We start from the raw sequence: 21,669 nt of genomic DNA on the forward strand, positions 1-21,669 counted from the left end.
ATCGACGTGCTACTTCTTGTTGTGATTTTGATTTTGATTGTATGCTCAAAAACGTATTCTTTCTGATACATAATGGACTTGTTTCATGAAGCATGTGTCATGCACAATATCTAGCGAGTCAAATATACGATTATTCCATAGAACTTTGATATTTTACATCAGTCTTTTTGATACTGTTTTTCACACAAACTATTATCATACGATATATTAATCTAACAAGGAAATTTTTTATATCTTATGTATAACATCGGGAGAAGAAATATTTTCTGCATTGTTTCGAAAAGCATTTAGTATATGTATAAATTGATTTATATCCATTTGTTTCAGCAAAACAAACTTATATGTGTTCCATAATACCGATAATTTGTAGTAGCTGTTTTACACTGCTTTTCGCTCAAACTATTATTAGGTTGGTCATTCCATCTAGTATTTATCCATGGCTCGTCTAATTTGTAACATGATTTTTTCACAGCACGATTTGCAAATAACAAGGTCAATGTTCATATGATACTGAATAATTTACATGTAAGTTGATAATTTTCCTATTGTGTTGTTCCATTCTAAATAAGCATTGAACATTGTATTGTGTGATAATATTTTTTTTCCAAATTCAAATTGTCTTTTACTCCAAATAAAAAATTAATTTTGAAAAATATTTTTTTTCGAATTGAGCTGTTCTTTGCTTGATGTACTGTGGTTTCAACATCGCCATTTTCTTAGTTATATTAATATTTTGATTAATTACCACCCATTGAATTCAGGATCTACAACGTACGTCACGAGTCACGTGATATTTGTAAGTTTCCAGGCGCCATTTTTGGAATTTCGAAGTGAGCTAAGGTAAGAAATCTATGATTATTTTGCCATGAAAGCATGTATAGGTAAATATATATTGACAAGCACATGTCAGGGGTCAATACTGACATGGTTTAGCATTACTGTTTCATGGTAAACATCCTAACTTTACAAACACTCTCAAAAACCGTGAGCGGATCATGTACCGTCTGCAAAGTGTAAACACAACATTGATATTTGTAGAACGTTCTTTTCATCCGTTATAGAAAGATAAATGATAACATAGAGTTACACGAGGCGGGAAAATATCCAGAATTATCGTTTTCGATCAAATTTCATGGCATTTATTAATTTTTTGAAAAGCGAACTAGAAAAATTGCCGGCCTCCGGTTCCTCTGTATCTGTATCTGTATTTGTATGTGTAGAATCAGTTTTGACATTCAACCGATTTAAACAAATATAATAGTACGCAAGACAAGAGGTTTCAATCATAAATGCTCCAAGTAAACGAAATATTTGGGTATGTACAACTATGCATCTGATATTTTGATTTTTTTAAAGATGTAAATGTGCAAAAGGCTAGCATAGAATCTCATATATGAAAACAATTTGATTAAGACAGGTAACCAAATACACACTTAACTGAAATGGCAAATAGACAACTGTATTTTCATGCTAACGGTCACATCTTTGAATGAAATATGCTAACGGTCACATCTTTGAATGAAATATGCTAACGGTCACATCTTTGAATGAAATATGCTAACGGTCACATCTTTGAATGAAATATGCTAACGGTCACATCTTTGAATGAAATATGCTAACGGTCACATATTTGAATGAAATATGCTAACGGTCACATCTTTGAATGAAATATGCTAACGGTCACATATTTGAATGAAATATGCTAACGGTCACATCTTTGAATGAAATATGCTAACGGTCACATCTTTGAATGAAATATGCTAACGGTCACATTGATGTAAGTTATATCGACTGAATTAAAGGTATGATGATTCTGAAGCAATTTAAGATAATACCCGGCCAATATATTCAATCATAATTTACATTATTTATCTGTCAGGTGTGGAAAGGATGAGCAGAAAAAAATCCCGATTGGAGAAACAAAGGTCAACAAGACGACGACGAAAATTGACTGACAAAAAGAAAGGCCTCGAGAAAAGCCATATAATTGTGAAAAGTACCCACACATTGGAAAAAGAGAGAGAAATCGGGTCTACACCAAAAATCAAAACGTTACATATATCATCGCGATCAACTCCAACCAGTTCACCATTTTGTAAAAAAATAAAATTTTCTACATCATCCACAAATATTCCATTAGATGAAGAATTCTGGGCAAATGATTGTGATACATCCAATAATGCATTAGGGAGCTTTCTTACAGAAGACTTAAATGTAAACGAAATTACTGAAAATGATACAATTGAACGGAAACTGACAGTTTACGTGAAAGCAATGACGACCATTTAGTAAGATCAATAATTGATCTTACTCCAAAAGTTGTTGAAGAACTTCGTAAAGGAGGACTTGAAGATACTTTGCTGCAGTTCTTTCAATTAATCAGCAATAAAAAAAATTCCACTTGCCTTTTTGCTGTGGACTGAAGTTATAAGATGGTTTAATTTAGAAAACACTTCTGGGATGAGATACCTAAAACAGACAAAACAGTTTTGGAAGCTTGGCATGCGCCTATTTGGTGGGAAATTTATTCGCTTTATGAGTGGGTACAAGAACACTACAGACGTTATATACGGTGAATCACCACCAGGATATTTTGATCCATCCAATTCTGACATCAATTTTGCCGTTCCATCCATTGATGTTCTACGTGAATATACACATTACAATGATTGCTCTGGGAAAAGACTACCTGGTATCTTTATCGACGTATGGCAGAAAGTATCCCTATCAATGAAAGACCAGAGTTTGTGCATTTCGTTTGACGGGAAAAAAAATCAAACAAGGCTTGACCACTGATGATGGAGATGTTGACTTACTCGGTTTTGAAGATGGATTAACATTGCAACAGCGAAAAGACGACTTGTGTCAATTAGTTAGTGCTCTTGAAACTAACATCAACATCCTAAAGAGATTTGAAGATGAAGCATCGATGAAGTGCATACCAGTGGATATAAAGAGTGATGTCATTAAGGAACGTCGAGTTTTTTTAGAAGTTTTATCTACAACTGCTGATATAATCAGGAAAATCAAAGTAAAAAAAGAGTATGCCAAGTCAAAATTCATTGATCGTGGTGGATCGGAATAGCACAGCGGTAAATTCGTTTACGTGACAAGCGCCATTAATGCTTATTTGTATGACATAGATCGTTATTTGTATGTACATTTTGAGTTGATGAACGCCATCTGCTGTCATTTAGCACTGAGAATCATTTTATTTTCGGAAGAAACGTAGCCATAGACCAACAAATGAATTGCAACTTGCTACCTGACAACAAAGACACAAATGATGATACTAGAAAGATAAAACAGAGAAGTGAAAAATGGTTCAGTATAAGAAAACAGGCAAAAGTAACAGGAAGTACTTTGTATAAAGCCATAGGTCTAGAGAATTTGAGCAGCATGAGGGATCATTTTGACAATGTGATATGCAATTTGAAAGAGGCATCGAAAAATCAATTTACAATTTCGGCAATGCAGCATGGCACAGATAATGAAATAAATGCAGTGTCAACACTTGTAGGTAAAATCCTGCCGTCCCTATTTCCGGATATGGAATTCTATGAAGAAGGTTCCGTGAAAATTTTTGATGGGTTTATGGTTGTCTCTCCAGATGGAACAATTGGAAAATCACCTGATTTAAAAGGAAGGATAGGAATAGAGTTTAAATGTTCTGTCAGAGATGTCCATCGTTGTATACCAGAAAGATACTACCTACAATGCCTTGCGACAATGTATGCAGTCGATGCTGAAACATTACTCTTCGTAAGTTGGACTCAGAATGTCACAACGGTCTTTGAAGTAAACCGCAATGATGTCGTGTTTTTCAAAGCTTTAGCTGTAGCTGAGAAGTTATATGGTACCATAAAACCAAAGAGACCAACCAGACTACCAGAAGAACTACCAAATTTAAGGACAGATGTAAAGGAAGGAGTAGCAGGATGTTCATTTCTAGGCGAATTTCAGTCAACAGTAGTTATTGATCAAAATAACCTTACGCAAAGTATTCAATGTGACACCAACTCAACGGTTACGGAAACAAATCCAAAATCACTCAATATCCTGCACAAACGAATCCTTGATATAGTGAAAGAATCGTACGAGTTGAGGCGAGAAAAAAGCATCTGAGGCTGTTGTTTTCTTGTTATTTGATCTAAATAGGAACTGGTCTAAAAATCAATTGAAATGGGCGCCTATATGCTGGTTTCCAAAAGGATACAGTCTTACATCAAAGGTTATGAAAAGCATAGCAGAGAGGGTCTTAGACGAATGTAAAGAGCAGGGACTGCATGTTCCATCAATTGCTTTTGATGGCCAGTGGCCCACCATTGCCTTCAAAAGTGTGGCAGATGAGCCCTTGACAAGACTACAACTTCACAGAGACGTATGGAAATCTTCGGAGAAAACTCCTAAAGCAGATATTATAAAAGAATTTAGCGGACTAAATAAATCTCCTACTTGGAAGAAAGAAAATGTGATAGTGGTAACAATTAGTAAAGAGAGGCTACCATCTACGTCTTCAGGATTTAAGAGTGAAAAAATCGTAGTGAGGAAAATTAGTAAGCCTAATGGAGAGGAAGGATCAGCAGAGACAGTATCGCTGGAAGAAGTCATACCAGATAGTGTTCTTTCTGCTGATCCATTTAACGAATCATCTTACGAGAAGGATAGTAGACCTGGAAATATGAATGATGTTTTGAAACATATTACTCTGGATGACGAAGCAGTTGCAGAAATTGCAACCTGTCCTATTGACAATGAGGCATGGAGTAATGAATTACACTATATATCAGACGAAACGTTAGGACAAACAGAGAAAATTGTTACTAGTGAAATAGATTTAGGAAATGCAGTCGAAGTTGACCAAACAGTTGCGCTTGTGGATCTAGCACACATAGAGTTAGATACTCTTCTAAAAATGTTACAGGCAGATTCGCATACCAATGTGAAAGGACTTTGGGACGACAGAGACATTAACTTTTTGAAATACCATTTGTCCTCAAGTAGAAAAATCAAACTCTTGCGAGATGTCGACCTTAAAGTGTTGATCCGATTTATAAATAACTATATTTAATCTAAAGCTATTGTAATAAATTTGAAACTCAAAGAATCAGATAAAAAACAGGTAAAATTCGAGAAATTATGCACTATATTTGGATATGATTCAAAAACAGTTCAATGGAAAACTACTGGCAGAAGAAACCAGACAAAAATTGTCCAGAAACTTGCAGAAATACGTATAAAGGTATTGCAGCCAAAAGTCCCAAAAAGAGTTTTGAATATTGCTTTCTCTGAATACCACTGGATTGATGAACTTGCAAAATGGGAAAAAACATCCACGGTTTCAAATAATGTAAAATGTCACGAAATTGAACCCGACTACTGGTTTTACCAACCAGATTATAGCAATTTTGAAGTAAAATGCATAGATTCAACTCATCTATTGACATGAGCTAGACGTAAATGCTGCAAAGGGGGTCTTGACAATATTTCAAACGGTCCTTGACTTAAAGTAGCAAAAGGTCGAAAAACACTTTTGTCAACAGTAATGATTGGAGATATAATTGATCCAATGTCCGTCAGTTTGGCGAGTTCTAACTTCAGTGACGCTGTTGAAAACAATATTTTAGAAAATGGAGATGTCGACGCGGCATTACTTTGCCATGACATACGAAGATGGTGGATTGCAGAGGACGACCCTGGAATATCTGCTCTTGACAGGATGAAAATGAGAACACCATTAAGGACACGTCTTCTTCGTCATATAAACTGGAACATATTTCCAACACCGACAATGTATATTAAAGGCTGGCCTATTCAGCTGTGGGGCTATCCTTGCTAATATAGACGCAAAGGCACTATTGTATGCAATTTGCAAAGACGGTACATACAACGTCAGATCCTTTAGTAGCATGATGGGAGAAACCTTCTTTTCTGAACTATCAAACCAAGATAAAAGGGGCCAAGGAACAGTTACTACAACAGAATTCTCACAATTCATCGAGAGCAGCATAGATCAAATGCATACCAGATTAGATCCTGAGCGGTAAGTGCGGCCTATTAATTTCTTCTGTGTTAATCAGGAACCGTGTAGATATCAAATTTGGAATGTTAATTTTTACATGGAACATTTGTCCCAGTCCACCTTTGTGATAGCTTGTCAGATTTTGTCTATATGATGTATTATACGTAATTCCAAGATAGGAAAAAGGCTCTTATATTCTCTTAACTAAAATTAAAATTTGAGTGTTTTCAAAAACGACATTGACTAAAAAGTTGCTATCTAGTTTATATCAGATACGTTTTAATTAAACCAAAATTATATGGTTAATCGAGGGCCAAGTTGCAATAAACATAGTTTATTGAATTTTGTCTTGTTGTTGGAATAATGTATTCTTACTGTTGATAAAACATTACAGTATTTTGTACTACTAATCCCTGTCAAACCTTATTTTACAATTTTCCTTTTCGTACAGGTGTTTTGCTTATAGAACATCGGTCTCCACTGTGTACAAACCTGTCGAGAAATGGTCAAGTAACTCAATTCTTCTGACCTTAATATGATAACCTCAATTATGCAAAAGTAAGTTTTCTTGAGATTATAGATTAAATCGCAGAAATACAACCGCTCTTGATGATTTTTTTTTAAATAGAAATTGAGACTTGGCGGTATTCATACATCCCTCAGTATAATCGGTATCCAGAGACCCTATAGATATAAATCGTCGATATGTACAAGGCTTCCGATTTCAATACAAGGTTGTTTGTAACATGCTGTTCTATCCACTTCCGGTCAGAACTGATGTGTTATTAGTCCAGATAAAACTTATATGACTCACACGTTAAAAAAACATCATTACAGTTCAAAACATAGAAAACATGATGCACTATGTAGGGGACGTTTAAATGTTGGTTCTAGACAAATTGAAACACATAATACAAAAAAAAAATGTGGTATGATTATCACTGAGATAGCTCTTCACAAGATTCCAAAGAACACAGAAAGAATATATATATAAATATATATATATATATATAGGTCACTGTACGGCCTTCAATAATGAGCAGCGCCCAAGCCGCATAGTCATCTGTAATAGGTTGCGAAATGACAAATGTAAAACAATTCAATCGAGAAAACTAATGTCCTTAGTTCACTATAGATTCATTAAAATTTGGTGGATACTTATTTTCGGGTACAGGGGAACAACGAATTAAAATGTTCAACGAATTACAAATTTTCTTAAGGAATGTATGCAGAGTTTGCCGAAACCACGAATTTAAATAGCCACGAATATATAAGTATTCCATAATCCACGAAAACGGATACCCGTGAACATAAATGAATACAAAATAATGAATGAAAAAACTAATTTGTAACATATATTAGCTTAATCATAACAGAAAGTGACAACACAAATCAATTTAGGAATTCTGAAATACGTAAATTTAATATTTTTTACATTTCAGGAACCATGTTTTCGATGAAAAGGCAAGAACAAGAGTGAAGGGAAAAAAGAAGGAAGGAGAAATTGATAGGGACAGAAATGCTATACTAAAAGGAACACTGGGCGTCCGGTGGGAAACGGCTAGAAGGAAAGAGGGGAAAATGCTTATGACCAAAAAAATTGGAATAGAGTAAATTAAGCTGAATGAAGCAAACAAAAAGATTGAACCTTCGACAAATTAACCATTCAAGTGTTCTAGTGTTTACCATGATTTTCCTTTGTATATACATATAGTATGTTAAATTATGTAAGGGTTACTTCCTCGATGAATACCTCTTTTGACATTTACCTTTAAGTTAGCTATTTATGTATATGTATCTAAATATAGAATTACTCAGTTTTCTTGCCAGAAAAAAGACATTTGAACACAATGCAGTCAAAATTTAAATGTATTTAATTATTTATTTTAATGGTATTTAAGATGTCTACTCAGGCTAGACCGGTAACCAAAGGTCTTGTTACACACAGAACATCTGTATGGTTTATCTCCACTGTGTGAATTCATGTGATCTATAAGGCTGGTTGAATCTTCAAATGAACTTCCGCACTTATCACATTTGTGTTTCAGTGATTTTCCTTCCTCCCTTTCATTGTGGCGCTTCAAATCCTTCTCAGAGAAAAACATTTTATTACAATTGTTACATTTAAATTCTCTTTTCCTAGTGTGGGTTTTTAAATGCCTCTGGTGATTAGCGGGACTAAAAGAGTGACACCCACATTCCAAACACTCATATCTTCCTGTGTGTCTGTGTCGGGCTTCATGCTGTGACAATCCTGTCCTTGTCTTTAAACTGTCTCCACAGACTGAACAAACAAACACTGGCATCTAAATATAAATTATTATTGTTAAAGAAGTGACAGATTAAACATTGCAATGAAACCCTTCAATCATGAGCATCAAACTTATTCTACTCCAAAATATTAAGATCCCCAATGTTATGTGAAAACATTATTATTTGCAAGCAAAAGAGAAAACAAATCCATATTTCCCTACACCCTCGTAGTGTTAAGTAAGAAAAAATTATAATTCATAACGTCGAAAAATTTCTTCTTCAGACTAAAAACATGCCCCCTACCTACTTGAAGTACAACGGTTGCTCTCTAACAGCAATTCGTTATCTAAAGAGCCGACGGCGTCAATCGGCGGTTTGACAGTCAAAATACACTTTACAGAGTAGCCTTGTCTACTAATTACATTAGATGTATGTTTCATCTAAACCAGGTTCAACTCACCATTTTTTTCTGTAAAATTGTCCTGTACCAAGTCAGGAAAATGGCCATTGCTATATCATAGTTTTTTTCTGTGTGTTTAACTTTTTAACGTTGTGTTTCTGTTCTGTCGTTTGTTTTCTTTTATATTTCAGTGTGAATTCACATTACTATAAGACGTGTCACGGTACTTTTCTATCCCCAATTCATGTATTTGGTTTTGATGTTATATTTGTTATGCCCATCGGATTTTGTCTGATGGTTAGTCCGTTTCTGTTTGTGTTACATTTTAATGTTGTGTCGTTGTTCTCCTCTTATATTTAATGCGTTTCCTTCAGTTTTAGATTGTTACCCCGATTGTTTTTTGCTCATAGATTTACAAGTTTTGAACAGCGGTATACTACTGTTGCCTTTATTCATTACAATACGTTATAATGATTGGCTAACAGAAATGTCTCGTCATTCTGAAATCAATATTCATTAACACGAGCTTCTACAATATAGTGCACAGGTAAATATAAGAAAAACTTGATAATAATCGTTTTTTCATGATCATAGCAAAAGTTGTAATAATTAAGTATTGAATGCGTCTTTATGTAATTTCATAGGGTTGTAAAATCATTGACCGTGCGCTTCATACAAAATGTACTGCGGTCAACGCTTTGACACCTCAATGAATTAACAAAAAGAAGCATATGAATTTAAATTAAAGTAATCGCATTATATAGAAAACAGATTACTACATGCAATATGTGTGTCCGTTAGCATAGGTTTTATTTTAATGTGACCGTTAGCATATTTATTTATTTTATGTGACCGTTAGCATAAATTTGGTAAATAAAAAAAAACTAAAATAAACATGAAAAGGTGGACAGAGATAGAGGGGGTATGGAAAATAAATGAGGGGAGGCTTGTTACTTGGTCTATAGTTTTCTATGCTGTGTTTTGTGTTTTATATACTGGACTATTATTTTGCCAGTTTGTCTTTTTCGTTTTAGCCATGACTTTGTCAGATTATTTTCGATCTATGAATTGATTGTACCTCTGCCTCTGGTTTCTTTATCCACTGTTTTTTGACAGTTTTTTGCAACTTTGTATCACAGAAAAATGAGTTTGAACCAATCTCCAAACAATCAGTGATTCTCTTATGAGGAGTACCCAAAATTGAATCCATGCTCTGTTTGGTTCTGAACTGGTTTTGGTATTTGACTCGGTGCCGATTTCATCCGACCTGCAGGCACCAGTTTGAACTTATGCCGATTACACTAAAATTCAAGAGAGGAAACGAGTGAAAAGGACAGGGGGCTGGAGAAATGGCAGGACAAAGGAGAAAGGTAACCGCTATACTACATAACATGCACGAAATTGGTAAACTAACACTATTTTACGTTTACTTTCATATTATATTTATTTATTTGTCGACCAAGATTGGATGTGAATGATACAACATTATCAGTGCAGGGGCAGATCCAGCCATTTAAAAAAAACCGGGGGGGGGGGGGGGGGGGAGGGGGGGTTAGTCCAACTTTATGTTCCCATTCAATTGCATTGATCGTCCAAAAAAAGGGGGGCTCCAACCCCCGGTACTCTCCCTAGGTTCCGCCGCTGCAGTGACGGATCCAGAACTTTTCATAAAGGAGGGCTGACTGATCCTAAAAAAGGGGGCTCCAGTTATGCTTTAGTGATTCCCTATAATATATAATCACCAAATTTTTCCAACGGAAGAGGGAACCGGGTTCCGCATACGGTTAGGGCATATTACCGGAATAAATAATATTGCTATTGATATTAAATTTATACAATCAAAGCTGTATCGGAAAAGGAAACCCCGATTTTTCCTGTTTGCATTGCTTCTTTGAACCTGTATCAATAAAAGTCGTGAAATCATTTTACAGGAAAGTAGGTGTACTTGCTGTTGCCTAATGTTCCTAATGGTCTGTATGGTCTATACTATCATTTATCATTCCGTTACGGAGAAATGAAAGACACTTCTACACTGTGTTTACACTCTGCAGACTGAGACAATACATGATCCGCTCACGGTATTTGAGAGTGTTTGTAAAGTTAGGACGTTTACCATGAAACAGTAATGCTAAACCATGTCAGTATTGACCACTGCTATGTGCTTGTCAATATATTTTTACCTATACATGCTTTCATGGCAAAATAATCATAGATTTCTTACCTTAGTTCACTTCGAAATTCCGAAAATGGCGCCTGGAAACTTACAAATATCACGTGACTCGTGACGTACGTTGTAGATCCTAGAATTGTGTAAACTTCCCACTACACGTGTGGAATTTTTATAAGTTTTATAAGTTTTCTGCCTTCATGTCGACCCCTATAGATTAAAATGTACTTTTAATTTCGAATTTGATCTGTTTTTAAATTTAGTTTGAATTTAATTGTTTATTGATATTATAATTATGTTTTACCGAATAATTTATGTATGGATATTGGTTTTCGTTTAAATGACTGTCTCCGGGGATTTACCTTTTTCCACACCTTCACTGTATTGCATTGCAAATATAATAAATAATTAAAATTATAAATTTCCTGCTTAACATGTTAATTGCATTTGCATTTTCAATGAAAACAAAAACTCCCATCATTTCATATATGACATTAACAAGATTAACTTTAAAGAGAAAACAGCCATTTTCGAATCTATCTAACGTTAATAAGTTCCATGAATCAATTATCATTATGAAATACAATTTTGAAATTACGATTTAAAATGATAGACTTAGGACAAATACCCTCTGAACCAACTATTGAAACGAATTTGTTTTTGCACAATCTAATTATGACTATTGAACTTCAGACATTACACCCTGAATGTAATGCCGCTTAAAAGTTCTGAGGAACACAAATTCTATTTTCAGAATGAGCCTTACTCCTTTAAATAATTAGAAAAAAAAATGTTTTTATGGTGTTTGATCATCAGCTTTTATACTCTGAGTATGAACCCTTTCTAGGTTTTTTACCATCATAATTTAAACTATAATTTTTGTCATCTGTCTTATAATAACTATAAACATAATAGTCTAAAATAATCACCTTTCTTCTTTTAACAATCAAACATTATACTATGAGTTTGGTCAATTTTCTTCTTTTGACCATCAGACATTATACTATGAGTTTGATCGCTTTCTTCTTTTGACCATCAGACATTATACTATGAGTTTGATCGACTTTCTTCTTTTAACCACTAGACATTATACTATGAGTTTGGTCAATTTTCTTCTTTTGACCATCAGACATTATACTATGAGTTTGATCACTTTCTTCTTTTGACCATCAGACATTATACTATGAGTTTGATCGACTTTCTTCTTTTAACCACTAGACATTATACTATGAGTTTTATCAACTTTCTTCTTTTGAACACCAGACATTACACTATGAGTTTGATCACCTTTCTTCTTTTGACCATCAGACATTATACTATGAGTTTGATCGACTTTCTTCTTTTAACAACCAGACATTATACTATGAGTTTGATCCCTTTCTTCTTTTGATCATCCTACATTGTAGTAGGAGTTTGATCACCATTTTTATATCATCTGGCATATATTTTAATCGTTAACCAATTTATTCTGTCGTGAATTCAGTAATAATACTATGAGTTTTATCATTTTTCTTCTTTTGACCATCAGACATTATACTATGAGTTTGATCGACTTTCTTATTTTAACCACCAGACATTATACTATGAGTTTGATCACTTTCTTCTTTTGATAATCATATATTGTAGTAGGAGTTTGATGAACATTTTTTTTTATCATCTGGCATATATTTTTATTGCTAACATATTTATTCTGTCGTGAATTCAGAAATAATACTATGAGTTTTATCAACTTTCTTCTTTTGAAAACCAGACATTATACTATGAGGTTGATCAACTTTCTTCTTTTGACCATCAGAAATTATACTAGGAATTTAATCAACTTTCTTCTTTTGACCATCATTCATTATACTATGAGTTTGATCAACTTTCTTCTTTTAACCACCAAACATCATACTATGAGAAGTTAAACACCGATTGATTGAATTTAATTGTTTATTGATTTCATCATAATGTTTTGTCCCGATTAATGTTATTTATTGAAATGTTATTTGTTAAGTGACTGTCTTCAGGGATTTGCCTTTGTGCCCACACGTTCCCATTAAAATCCAGCCTAAACATTAATCATGTTAAAATTATGAATTTGACACCCAAGATTTTAATTGCTTTCGCATTTTTGTTGTCAAATTCGTCCCATAATTTAAAGTTGAAAGTAATGTTTATTAATTGTAAATGTGAGATCTTTCATTTTATAAACTAAAAAGATTAATTTTCAGATAAAACTTAAAATCGCAGTTCTATTGAATGCAAATAAGATCAAAGTATCAATAAGCCTTATAACATACAATATTACGTAGGAAAACATATTATAGAGACCAACAGTTGAAAAAAAGCGTTTTGTTTAATCGAAATAGGACTATTGAACAACGCCATACCGTTGTTGACATATAGTTTATAGGATATTCCTATTCTTCAGAGTACCTGATGATCAACCCTTGTTTATTTGTTAGTTTATGTTAAGGTTAAGGTATTATATGTGTAAATATTTTCAATTATAATACTTTATTACCTGATAATTGAAACTAAAAACTATTTCAAAATTTAAACTTAATTTTGTTAAACTTTTATCTTAATTTCATCTTCAAATGTAACATCCATGCATGAAATTTAACAGGCTAAATAAATGAGAAATTAAATAGAATATTTAAACAGCCAATTTGATTGCCTTCGATAAAGAGAAAAAAAACTAAAATTGCGCAAACTGACAACGCCATGGCTAAAAATGAAAAAGACAAACAGAAAAACAATAGTACACATGACACAACATAGAAAACTAAAGAATAAACAACACGAACCCCACCAAAAACTAGGGGTGGTCTCAGGTGCTCCGGAAGGGTAAGCAGATCCTGCTCCACATGTGGAACCCGTCGTGTTGCTTATGTGATTACAAATCCGGTAAATAGTCTAATTCGGTAGGTCACATTCATGAAAGGGAAGGGGATTGTAGTTATGACGTAAGGAACATATCCGATATCATTTGTGAAACGGTTATTCCATAACGGTCAACCAACTCGTGATGGCGTCCGTAAAATTTACGAAGGGATGATTTCAACTTCACCATTTGGAACTCTTGGTTTAATAGCTTCCTTGTGAGCAGTAACCCTCTATCAAGAAAATCAGACCATGTGACTTGATGGAGAGTTGTTTCATTGGCACACATACCACATCTTCTTATTTATATTAACCGGGAGCAATTTATAACATTTTCATTTAGATACAAAAATATATAAAAAAATCAGTAGATCAAATGGATTTGTATCATATTTTTACATTCAAAAGTCTTTAATGTTGATGGATAGTATACAATATATGTATTGCATTGCTCTAAAAATAATGTCCAGTGTCAAATATTACACACCGATGACCACTTAGATTAGTAACTTTATAAAAACTCATTTCCTTGGATGGTAGTACACGCTAGTATTTTGTCCTTTAAAGTTAGTCTGTCTGTTAAATAATTCACAGTTTAAGGAGAATTCTTTGTCATTTGCAAATAGATAAAAAAAAAAGTATGAAAACTTCTATCAATATATTTAGCTTTTTACTTTGTTTCTTAACTAATGATGTTATAGTTTAAAGTATCAATTAAAAAAAATCCATATTTAAAAAAACAAATCACCTGACTACGTCCTTAAGCATAACAGTTAGGTCAATATACATCCATCACATATCTATTGTAATCCGTCCGAAAGGATGGAAAATTACCACATGTTAAAATTTGAAATTTGTAATTGATTCCAGATGGAGGTACACACCCATGATAGTTTCTTTTGAATACTAATCAATTAAGTAAACTAACGAGTTAAAAAAGTAGGCATCCCTATGTTTAAAATACAAAATCCAATATTTGTTACTTTTGCATTATATTTATTTATTATATAATTTTTAAATTGTACAATTTACTGATCACGTCTGTGTCATAAATATATGTTTCCTTTGCAGACAACAACAATTAATTTGAAACCAAATATTACCTTAGTTAAAAAAAAAATCTTTCTTTTGTGAATGTTTTTAAAGGCAAACAAATTATTGTCATAATTTTCGATTTTTAATTGCATGGTTAGAATTTTCTACGTAAAGGAAATGTTAAAAAGTCTTAATAAGCTCATTTCATCTAAGAATCAACCGGACTAGAAGCACATTTAAGGTCTGTGGCTTACATATAAACAACTATGTACGGTCGACTGAAGTATATCTTATTACTGTTCCTATTTCATCAACGAGACAAAATCATAGTGTATGGCATCAGTGAGTATTTTTCTAATTTGCTAGATTATGCACTATATCTAATTTTTTGCAACTTTCCTAATATTTTTTTTATTTTTTCTGACAGCACCTGTATTTGTCTTTATTATGAAATTATCCTCATTATTACAACCTCTACAAAAAAGTGAAACTACTTTTTTCGGAATTTTTGTCATTTATTCCTTATCCTTTCCTGATTGTTTCGATGCAAGTCATGTGAGAATTATGTAGTTACCATACATGCATATGATTACTTTTCTTTTGAAAAGATTTTACATAATTTTATATAAAAAAAGTAAAATCAAAAAAGACTTCTATTGTATATTTATTTGTCTTGTTTGTTGTTTTTATAGAGATTAGACCGTTGGTTTTCCTGTATGATGGATTTTACACTAGTAATTTATAGCTTGTTGTTCGATGTGAGACAAGGCTCCGTGTTGAATTTTATATTTTGACCGATAATGGTTTACTTTTACAAAATATGACTTAGATGGAAAGTTGTCTCATTGGCACTTATACCACATCTTCTTATATCAATTAGTTTATTCATTAATAACAATATTAATATGAGTGTACAGACAGATCTATAAATGTGATATACATTTGTACTGTCATTGTTTTTTTTTCATCAATGACAATATCATGTCAAAGGACATCATCTATAGCGGAAAATGATGTTGATAGATTATGTTGCCTTCCTTACGTTTTGAAGTATATTTTATCGATAAAGTCTGTCTAATTAGAATAAAGCAGAACGACAAATATACATGCTGATTTATCCTTTTATGGTTTTCAGCTTTAATCAGACTATTTTTTTAAAGTATGGTTTGTATCTTTAAAAAAGAATCTGTCTTAATGCACCATTTCAACTAGCATATATTTAAATAAAGAAATTTAGATTTAAAGATATATTATTTTTCAAGCATTCAGTATCAGTATAATAGTCTAATTAAAAGCTTCGTTACAAAACAAAAAAATGTTAATCAAACAAAACTATTCATGTTACCAATAATCAATACAAAATACGATATTTCAATAATCATATGAAAGTAGTAAAAATGTAAGTGATGCCGGAATTATATAATCGAAACGCCAATACATAATTATACAACATATACTAGAGCAATACAATTAATGTCAATATATGTCTTTTTCTTTTATGGTCTTTATTGACGGACATCTTTAGCAGAAACTACAGTTTGCCGGAAATCTTGGTCTGAGAAAAATCTAACAGATATTATTAAAGTCTACGGAAGAATTTTAATATACAGACGGCACTAACAATACCATAAAATAATATGACAGATCCTGATCAATTCCTTATTTATGAGTTGATATCCAAATTAAGATGAATTTCATCTTGTTCTTAGCTACTTTTTTAAATAGCCATGAGATGAATCTCAAAGACAAATAGTAATTTGTCAATATATGTATATACAGTTGTATTGCACACGAGTTTGACTGTCCCTCTGGTATCTTTCGTCCCTCTTTTACACGCTTTTCCAGTAGTCACTTCTATTCTACAAGAATGTTGTGTCAGTATGAATATCTCGCGTAATGATATTTTCCAACTCATATTAACGTTACTGGCGCTTTTATAAGTTATTTGGAATGACTTAAAGTCATGATGCCATAGAGTTTTCAACGTCTATGTAGTTTGGTATCTTCAACAATGTATCACAGAGGCAATCATTGCACATCTCCTTGTTTTCTAGACAACGGTAGTAGATACTTACCTTACTAAAAAATGTTTATGAAAACAACTTACGACTGAAAATTTGAGAAAACAAAACCCAATTACTCATTCAAAGGTTCATTTTCTTAATCTGTAATCATTCATGTACTCAAATGAAAATTCTTAGATAGCTGCACTGTTTGCTAAATTCTGAAGACGGAGTTAAAATTTCAAGTCCCATGTTTTATACAATTTTTTAGCCTATCAGTGGATACAACGCCCTTAATATAACCATTTTTATGAATTTGGTAGATTTTAATTACCACGAAATTACATTTATATTTTAAATAATACTAATCAAAAAGAAGGAAATAGCAGTATAAGACATTGTGATTGTTTATATCAATATCATTATCATTAGCATTAAACTTGTTGCATATATTGCATCAACTTATGTGGTATTTGTCTCCTGGATTAAGCATACGTCTACGTTTTACAATTGTGTATGGTTATTTTTATCGTCCATGTTTTTGGTTTTAGATGTATGCATTGTTTTTGTAATCAGAATATATGTTAGCGGCAATAAGTGAAATTAGGCATTAAGCTTGAATACTAGGCAATAAGCTAACGCCTAGACATTAAGTTATTGTCTAAAAGTTTCAGGCGAACATAATTTTAGGCAATAAGTAAACTCTGGAATTTAAGCATATTTGGTGATTTATTGTTGATTCAAAGTCGTTTCTTAATTTTATTTCTAATAGTACATGTTTAAATATATATTCCTTTGACAGATCTTCAAAAGTAAGTTTATATAGTAATTTTAACAGTTTAAAAACATAATTTACTTATACCTTTCTCATGTTTTTGTGGTATTAAAAACAAAAACGGGGGAGATTCTATAGAATAATTATAATATTTTATTTGAAAACTTGTGCTCTTCACTAATCGAGTTGGTTTAAACTGGTCAAGCGTAGACTAAGTTAAGATATGATTTTTTGCTCACACCATTTTCCATTTTTTTATTGAATAAGTAAATTTTTTTTGATAACAGTTCCACAACTTATGATAACAAAATGATTTGAATACAAATTTCTATCAAGTTTTAATATTTTTTAATTATCATCAATAAAATTGCAATATTGATAAAAATAATAATAATAAGAAGAAGAAGAAATGTTATGCAATTGCATCTAAGACAACTGTCCATATAGAATAAAGTGAATATATCATAAATTGTAAGCAACCTCGCGGCCTTCAACAATGAGATCAGTATTTGTTTGATATCGATACAATTGTAAGTACTTTAAATAGCTTTACTATCAGACAAACGAACATTTGAAGTACATGATGTTCCTTCTTGTTGTTTTTTTTTTACCTTGATTCATCAGTTCAAAAGGTTTTAAAATCGGTTAACTGCTGTTGCCTTTATCTTTTTCAATATTCAGTACATGTGGATTTTAAAATAGTGCAGCAGTGTGGTGGGAACATATAACTATGGTCGTTAATGGTTTGCTACCGTTAGAATGTAAAAACAACTTTTTTGTTCTATGAGACTTATACATATATATTAGTACATACATAAAAAGTGGTTATTGGAGGGTTTCATGCAGCTACTGTTGTATTAATGATTTCTTACATTATTACAAAGTCACTTCATCAACTCTACGTGCTTGTTAAAATAAAAGCACATATGTGTTAAAATCGCCACTGTCTCAAAAGTGTTGACATGACGTCTTACAGCTTTCACAACAGTTAATTAAAGATCTTCACTTTTTATAAATAACACCTGTAACATCATATGCATTTATTTTAGCTTCTCTACACACTGATTGTTTAGAAAACCCCAACGACGTCTGGTCTTACACGGGAACAACTAGTGTAACACATACAGGGAAGACCTGTCAGCGATGGGATAAGAACCGTCCATATGTGCGAAATAACATATATTTCAGTGAGCATCACAATTACTGTAGGGCTCCTGATAATACGTATCCACATTTGTGGTGTTATACAACAGATGTAAATACAAAATGGGAAGTTTGTGACATACCACGATGTGGTAAGTTTCAAATAAAAGACACATGTAATGATATTTTGATCTACGTACATAACAATGTGTGTATTGGGATTTGATATTGATAACACTAGTGTATTGACTTGACAAAACAGTATAATTGTCTTTATACTGCAATTAAAAAAACACACATTCTGAACTTTTGTTATTTGTGTTATTGTAATTTATTTAAGGAAAATCCCCCTTTTAAAAGAGCTTATATCTGGCAGAGTAAAATCAAAATACAAAAACGAGATTGTTGAAACCAATCCGATGGTGAAGGAATTCATTTGCAAATGAACTAAAATATTGACTAGTCAGTGACTGCATATGACATAGACATAGACAGTCAATGCATTTTGACTGCTAAAATAGAACAAAAACAGTATAAGTTAGAAAAAGATATCTTTCAACTGATGGAAAAACAAAGAATAAACAATAACAATCAAAAATTAAAAACCAATTGTTCAGAGAACAATTGAAGGTCTTTCCATCAAAACAATGTATTTTGATATGAAAAGTTGTGAAACTAAGTTTAAAATGTCATTTAAATCGTCAAATGATAGCTCCTAGTAAGCTGATTCCAAAAATATATTGTTTCCATACATTTTTTTTTAAATAAGGGAGATAATTTGTTACTTCCGGTTTGAAAAATGTGACTTCCGATTATATTTGAATATTTACTTGACACTGATTCCAAAAATATCTGGTTCTATATACTTTTATATTAATAAAGTACAAAAAAATAGCTATTTCCGGTTTACAAAAGGTCACTTCCGGTTGCTTTTTACAAGGTTAAATGGTTTGATACCTTTTTCTAAAAGTTGTATATCTTTATCATGTATACATATAGAATAAAAGCAAAAGTCAAAATCTAGAACGTCAAATTAAGCTATGACCTTGAGATCAATTTCAAGGTCATAAACCAAGGACCTCAAATCAAAAGACCATAGGTCTTTATTATATTTAGTTAATGAGTTATATCACCAAACGCGTATTTTTAAATACAAGAGGGGAGAAAACTCCCTTTAACATTCAACGTACGCTTGCAATCAAAATTTACATCTTACGACATGTCGCAACTAACAATTTAGTAAAAATAATTTGTTGATATCTTATACAGTCTTTGGATATAAGTGAAAATAAGCCAAATTCAAATATTAGAATATGACCTTGACCTTTGACCTTGACCTAATTTTCATTTTTTGGGACCAAGGACCTCAAATCAAAAGATCCTAGGTCTCTATCACTTATGATTTATAAGATAGAAATTCATACCACTTATATCAGATGCATAAGGGGAAATAACTCTCATATGGAGCGGTCATATCGCTTCGGTCAAAATCGGACAAATCATGCGAAGGATATAACGAGCAATTTTGTAAAATAAATTTGTCATAATCTTTTACGGTTGCGAAGGAGATGCGCTAACAAGGAAAACAGTGTTTGGGGAGATAACTCCTACAAAGAAAAGTATTCGTGTACGCAGGGTAAATTTCAAAAGCGCATAAACTGTTCGATATCATATACCAAATATCTAAGCGACATATTGCGAAACAAATGTTTATCGCAAGAACAAAATTAGGCGGAAGAAAAAAAAAAAAAAATAATCAGAAGAAAAACAATAGGTCTTTCCACAGAAAAGTGGAAAGACCTAATAATAATCAGAACAAATACAATAGGCTTTCCACAGAAAAGTGGAAAGACCTAATAATCAGAACAAATACAATAGGCTTTCCACAGAAAAGTGGAAAGACCTAATAATATGGAAAAAACTGGAGTTGTCGTTCGTTTTACGTTGATAGGATAGATAGCACACAACCTACATTCAGTTGTAAGTGGAGGGTTAAAAAAAAAGGGGGGGGGGCAAAAGGGGGTCTCGGGGAGATTTTTTTTTTTTTTTATTAACGGAACAGAATGGTTAAAAAGGTTTTTTACAATATAAATCAATTGCTTTAAAAAAGCAATTGTAGGGGGTCTTTCCCCCTTTAAAATTAATTGAATTGGGGGTGGGGGGGGTGTTTGTTTGTTTGTTTGTTTCTGTATGGGGTCTATATTATTGTTACCGGAGAAGTTTCATGTTTAGTTTGGAAAGTTTTTATTTTATTTTAGGTCCAGCGCGCGCGCCAGATGGGGAAGACATCACGTGACTTGGGTTTATAATAACGAAAACTTAGTATTTTTATTTCTCTTTAGGTCGGGATGTTGAACAGACAACATGTATAGAGACGGAATGTACACAATGTAATTTCTTTTGTCATTGTTGGAAATTGACATTTTGATCACAGTTCACCAGCAGTGCATGTTTTGGATTTAATTGTTCCGGTGTAACTTTAATACGCATTTAATGATTATTTTCTTAAAATGTACATTTTTCAGCACCAGTTTGTAACACAGATTAGTATTTTAATCTAGGAGCGGACATTTTATTGTAGGATGTCACTGAGATTTACGGACCTAGCAAGCGATTTTTAGGGCATTGCCATTTTTTTTCTCTAGGAAAAGTCTTGAGAGATATCCGCACCAAGTTTTTTTATGAACTTTTAGTACATGTATGCACTGCTGACTGCAAATTTTGAGGTCGATTGTACTTGTAGTTTCAGAGTACATGTGGATTTTTTTTTTCAGAAGTGACGCAAGAACAATATTAAATTTCAATTTTTCATGAAACATGATTGATTGATCATGATCATGATTGATTGATTACTTGACTGATTGATTGATCATGATCATGATTGATTGATTACTTGATTGATTGATTGATTAGTTGGTTGGTTGGTTGGTTGGTTAAACACATTGGATAGGGTCAATTGAAACAGCGAAAAAGAAACAAAGAAGATCTTGGACCGTATATTAA

The 21,669-nt window shown here is 32.5% G+C and overlaps 1 protein-coding gene across 1 annotated transcript in view; it reads left to right on the top strand.

Annotated features, from left to right (window-relative positions):
- Positions 1 to 5,912: 5,912 nt before the first annotated feature.
- LOC139494319 (uncharacterized) overlaps positions 5,913 to 21,669 on the top strand; it is a 35,879-nt gene continuing 20,122 nt past the window's right edge. The window contains exons 1-2 of the mRNA XM_071282485.1: positions 5,913 to 6,043; positions 7,465 to 7,632. Of these exons, the coding sequence (XP_071138586.1) occupies positions 5,913 to 6,043; positions 7,465 to 7,632 (299 nt within the window). The remainder of the gene's footprint in view (positions 6,044 to 7,464; positions 7,633 to 21,669) is intronic.

Source organism: Mytilus edulis, chromosome 11 (assembly GCF_963676685.1).
Source record: "Mytilus edulis chromosome 11, xbMytEdul2.2, whole genome shotgun sequence".
Classification (NCBI taxonomy): domain Eukaryota; kingdom Metazoa; phylum Mollusca; class Bivalvia; order Mytilida; family Mytilidae; genus Mytilus; species Mytilus edulis.